Source organism: Hypanus sabinus, chromosome 19 (genome assembly GCF_030144855.1).
Source record: "Hypanus sabinus isolate sHypSab1 chromosome 19, sHypSab1.hap1, whole genome shotgun sequence".
Classification (NCBI taxonomy): Eukaryota; Metazoa; Chordata; class Chondrichthyes; order Myliobatiformes; family Dasyatidae; genus Hypanus; species Hypanus sabinus.
Window position 1 is genome coordinate 58,520,370 of NC_082724.1, and position 6,000 is coordinate 58,526,369.

Below are 6,000 nucleotides of genomic sequence, written 5' to 3' on the forward strand. Positions count from 1 at the left end.
TTCTTTAGTGGGGGAGTCTAGGACCAGAGGGCACAGACTCAGAATAGAGGGATGTCCATTAAAATGGAGATGGGGAGCAATTTCTTTAGCCAGTGGATGGTGAATATGTGGAATTTGTTTCCACGGGTGGCAGTCATTGAATGTATTTAAGGCAGTGGTTGATAGATTCTTGATGAGTCATGGCATGAGAAATTACAGGGAGAAGTCAGGAGAATGGGGTTGAGAGGGAAATGTTGAAATGATGAAATGTTGGAGCAGACTTGATGGGCCGAACAGTCAAATTCTGCTCAAGTATCTTATGGTCTTATGGACATTCAACCTTAATGAATTACTTAAACAAAAATACTTAATTAGACAATATATTTATAACATGACTGAAATATAAAGTACCTAACAGTTTACAATGGTCAGTATTTACACTACACAGGGTTTAAACCTGGTAGGGTTTCACACAGGTTTTACGCTGGGTTGGGTTTACACAGGGAATCAGGCAGGTTTTACACTGCAAGGTTTTCTCATCATGCACTGTGCATTGTTCTGAGTGACCGTATGTATCTTCAATCAGTACTGGTTTTGTGATACACAATGCTCTACTTAAATCAAGATTGGTTGTCTGATAAACCTTGTGCAACTGGATCCTGGACTTCCTGTCAGATCGCCAGCAGGTTGTAAGAGTGGGCTCCCTCATCTCTGCCCCTCTGACCTTCAACACAGGAGCCCCTCAGGGCTGTGTACTAAGTCCCCTCCTTTACTCTCTATATCCATGACACCTACAGCTCTAAATTGCCAATTAAATTTACTGACGACGCTACATTGATTGGCCTAATCTCAAACAATAATGAGTTGGCCTACAGGGAAGAAGTCATCTCTCTGACACAGTGGTATCAAGAAAACAACCTCTCCCTCAATGCCACAAAAACGAAGGAGCTGGTTGTGGATTACAGGAGGAATAGAGACGGGCTAACCCCTATTGTCATCAATTGATCCGGGGTTGAGAGAGTAAACAGCTTTAAGTTCCTCAGCATCCACATCACTGAGGTCCTCACATAGTCTGTACACCTGTGTGGTAAAAAAAAGCACGACAGTGTTTCTCCCACCTCAGACAGTTGAAGAAGTTTGGTATGGACCCCCAAATCCTAAGAACTTTATACAGGGGCACAATTGAGAGCATCCTGACTGGCTACATCACTATTCTAGTGTAGGAACTGTACCTCCCTTAAGGCTGATTTATACTTCTGCATCAAATGAATGCCATAGGAATGGCGTAGCCGCATAACCTATGCTGTACCCTATGGCCTACTCTATGCCATAGGCTGACGTGCACCTCTCCAAAAATGTAACTGCGTGTCACAGTGATGCAAACCACAACAACTGTGATTGGTCCGCTTGGTAGCATTGCATTTCCTCCTGTCTATAGGCATACTGTGCATACACAGATGCAAAATAAATGGTTGGAGATGAAGAACCAAATCGTCAAAACTACCTGCCGACATCCAAAAATATTGTCATGCATTTCCTCGTCCATGTCTCTCAGTGGCCGGACAAACACAGAAAATTCACCCTCCTTCTGCCTCAATTCGTTCAATGGTTCCATCTCCTCCGACGTCTTCTCTTTTTTCTGCATTGCAGTAATTTCAATAAAAGTAACCCTTGTTCAACATTTATTAGCTCCAACTCCAACATGATGCGCTCAGTCGCTATTAGAAACCCCACCACCAGCTAGCGTTTTGGCGGTGAATTGCAGAGCGACGCAGACACACCAATGCACAGGTATAAATGCTCATAATGGCGCAGTCCACTTACGAAGGCTGCAGCATAGACTACTACGCAGAAGTACAAATCAGCCTTTAATTGCAGACTCTGCAGAGAGTGGTGCGACAGACCAGCGCATCTGCAGTTGTGAACCTCCCATGATTCAAGACATTTACAAAGACAGGTGTGAAAAAGGGCCCGAAGGATTATTGGGGACCCAAGTCATCCCAACCATAACCTGCTACCATCCGGGAAATGGAACCACAGCATAAAAGCCAGGACCAACAGGCTCCGGGGACAGCTTCTTCCACCAAGCCATCAGACTGATTAACTCACGTATGTTACATTGACTGTTCAGTTTATTATAAATTACTATGATTGCACATTGGAAATTTAGAAGGATACATAACATAAAGATTTTCACTCCTCATGTATGTGAAGGATATAAGAAATAAAGTCAATTCAACACTGTCCAAGTAAGACCTTCTCTTCCACTGTCACTGTTTGTCTGATATTCACACTGTCCAACTTATTCTTGCTGGCTGAGACCCAGACTGATATCACCATCTTGGTAACACTACACATGGCCAACCTCACAGCATCTAAGCTGCTCCCATGGTTGAATTCTGGCAATGGTAAGGAAGCCCAGCCCCAAATTAGCCCTAATGGGGGCAAAACTCTCCCCAGCACCTCTGCCTTTGAAAGCTGGTGACAATCTTATAGTTTTAAACATCCTTGACATTCATTAAAATAGATAAACAAGTTGAAAAGTGAATAATTTGAAATATTTAATAAATAAATTTAAAGCATTTGAAAACACCGGTTAATAATTGTAGTTATAGTCAACCGAAATGATCAGAACAGTTGAAGCACTTTATCTGATGTTCTTGTGCTTGATGATCTTGTGCTGCAAATCTATTGAGATCAGTTGGGGTCTGGCTTGATGTAGATCGCAGAGGGAGTGCTTGGAATGTTAGGAGCTACATGTGAATCCAACATGGTGTCAGATTCAGGCTTCTGTACTTTCAAGGCTGCCAGCTTTGACAGGAATATTTCAGACTCTCTGCTGTGCTACCGTGACACAGTAATTTCCTTTGGGATCAATAGTGTATCCATCTATCTATCTATGCCTGGCTGAGACCCACACCTGTCCAGGTCTGACACCCCTCTCTGGGACCAATACCCCTCTCCATGACCCACACTTCTCTGGGACTCACACCTGTCCAGGACTCTCACCCTGTCCAGGATCCAGACCCCTGTCTGGGACTCATACCTTTCCAGCACCTACAATCTTTTCTGGGTCTCACACCCATCCAGGACGTACACCGGTCCAGGGCCCACATCCCTGTCTGAGATTCACATCTTCCTGTCCTCAACTGGACAGGAGCTCTCACTAGGCACCACCAGCAGAGAACCCAGCTTCTTAACTTTGCTTCATTTAATTGAATCGCTATTTTATTTAAATATTTGCTTGTAAACTTCTCTGACTTCTTATTTGGTTGATCTTTTACAGTGAGCTGTCTGTGGGTGGTCAAATTGGTGTCTTGGTTATCCAGGGTCCTGCATATGTGTCCTCTTTTCCCACACACCAGAGGGAAAAGAGGTGGGAAGGTTATGGTGGGAAAGGTGAAGGGAGGATGGGGAAGATGCAGGGATCGTGTGGGAGACTGATGGGTGGGGGAAAGAGAGAGTCAGTGGGTGTGAAGAAATTGGGTAGGAGAGTGGAGAGAAACGTATGTAGAATGAGGGATAATTGTGAGGTTACTGGGAAACATGAATGGGAAAGGACGTGGGTTCCTTGACTAAGACCTTTTCCACATTCTTCCTTGTATGTTGGTCCTGAGAGGCATCACAAATCACAAGAACAACATTGCTTTGCTTACACAATGCAGGAGAAAAGAAAAACAGATTTTCATACAGCTCTAGAGATCCAAGTATGATCCAAATCTCAGGATCCTATCTGTGTGGAGTTTGCATGCTCCACCTGTAACCATGAGGATTTTCTTTCACATCCTAAAGATGTTCTAGTTTGTTAACAGTTCAATCACCCTTTGAGTAGTGTAATGGCAAAAATAATGAAAGGTTGTTAGTCAGAGGGAACATTGCAAGCATTTAGGGAAATGCGAGAGGAGAATGGGACCAGCCAACTGAATGCAATGGATCAATTTACTTTACACAACTACATGAAATTTCTCACCAGGACAGCTGTACAGACCCTCACTCTCAGACGGCTTGAGTGGGTGCTGGTAACACGGAAATGTGGCAGAGAAAACATAGTCCAACCCTGACATCAAATATCCAAAATTTAGTTGATTGATGGATGGCAACTTGTGGACACTGAGAATGGGTTGAGATTTATGTCGGTTTCAATGGGTAGTTTGCTTTGATTTTGAATCAATCAGCAAATTAATCATTTTCTTTAATTACATAATTCCTTCTGTATTTATTTAATATTTGATAAACAACTGAACCCTGTTCAATCCTATTTCCATTTCCATTTCCACTGCTTTCCTCCCCAGTCCTTCTGGCTTTGCCAATGACACGACCTTCCTCTAAACTAATCTGTAATCCAAATACGCTTCACTCCACGCACTCCTTAATCAGTTAGTCTCTGGAAATCAGTTTTAAATATTACAATAAGATAATCAACGGCAAACTTGCTGACCATTTAAAATTCTGCCCCATGGGAAGAGTCCTCTAATTTCACCTTTCTGAGTGAGACTCTCTACCAAATCCTCCTCCAGATTAAGTTCCAGACGTCCACTGAAGTTTCTCCTCTGAGCAAACACTGGTCAATCTGTCCGATACAAGCTCCTTAAAACCATCCACATCTCTTTGATGCACAACTAATTAAATATAGCACATCATACCCACTTTATCTAATTCACATTAACCTGGAGTGATGCCAGTTCAGTCTTTCTGTAGTTGTTCTCTCATCCCTGTGCACTAGTTCCTCTCTCCAGCACTCCAGACAGTGTGTTGTCCTCTCCCTCCCTGAAGGTGGATGTAGTTACCCCATCCTGAGACACTATTCCTCACTCATTGGCCAGTTGGCCCATGAGTCTCCTTCACAGGGCCACTCTCAACTCCTATTAAAGTTAGCTACAGCGTCAAGGACAGATTCAGTACCCTGACAGGACATTGGTAGAACCCCAGAAGTCTTCAGCATTATCGTCTGCTTTCCCTTGCACTCGTTCCTTGATGCCATCCTTAGTCAATAATTGCCACTGGCCATTTTCTCCCAGGTAGGAGGCCACTTCTGCACATTGCCCTTGCCATTGAGACTACTTGCTCCACTTGCCTAAAGTTTCTCCATGTTACTGAGATTTGTTCTCACTCCAGGACCACGTCTTCCCATGTGATGGCCTAAGTTGCAATAGCTCCTGCCATGTTCCAGCTCTCCCCACAAAACCTAACCTGTTCTCATGCCCCCCCAGCTCACACACCTCACCCTGGAGTGTTGGGGGGGGTGGTGGTGAAGCAACCACCATCCATAGGGACCACAAATAGGGTGAACAGTGCTCATCCTGGGGGTGGGGAGGGGGAGAAGAGGCATGTGCTGGGCTGAGGCAGGTGTTGGGGTGGATGGAGAGGGATCTCTCTATCTGAGACCGTAGTCCTTGGGAGTTAGACCACTTACCACCAAGTGTGGCGAAGAATCCCTCAAAGTTGCAGCCAGTGGGTCCGAAGATGAAATAGCCATTCATGGAGGTGACGACGGTAGTGGTGAAGCCACCAAAGACCATGAAGAGGTCGGCCACAGCCAGGTTGAGGAGGATGTAGTTGAGGGGCTGTCGCAGCTTCTTGTGCTGCACAGTGACATAAAGGGTGAGGAAGTTGATCGGGAAGCCTGTGATGATGAGGAAGAACATGTAGGCAGCAAGTACTGAGTACTTCCAGGGCTCAGCCAGGTAGTATTGGGGGTACTCAAACGGGCTCCGCACTACCCCCGTCTTGTTGGACATGGGGATATAGAAGTTCTCCCCCTCTGTGCCGTTCATGGCTGCAGGCAGCTATGGGTCTAGGGCTGGGCAGAGGTGGGGGACGGCCTTCCTTCCTCCCGAGGGATCCTTGGGTCACCCTGCTGCACTGGGAACGTGTCTCCTCTCCCGGGGCTCAGGCCAGCTTATAAACTCCCTGCCCGGGATTAGCACGGCCTCTGCTTGTCAGCAGAACCAATTTAGGACAACAATAGTAATCCAGCCAGCATCACACAATATCATAAACTCATCAAGTTATTAATGCTAC

General features: G+C 45.3%; 1 protein-coding gene across 1 annotated transcript in view; it reads right to left on the reverse strand.

Annotated features, from left to right (window-relative positions):
* Positions 1-5,753, reverse strand: part of LOC132377955 (rhodopsin) — a 38,644-nt gene extending 32,891 nt beyond the window's left edge. The window contains exon 1 of the mRNA XM_059944490.1: positions 5,393-5,753. Within this exon, the coding sequence (XP_059800473.1) occupies positions 5,393-5,753 (361 nt within the window). The remainder of the gene's footprint in view (positions 1-5,392) is intronic.
* Positions 5,754-6,000: the final 247 nt, after the last annotated feature.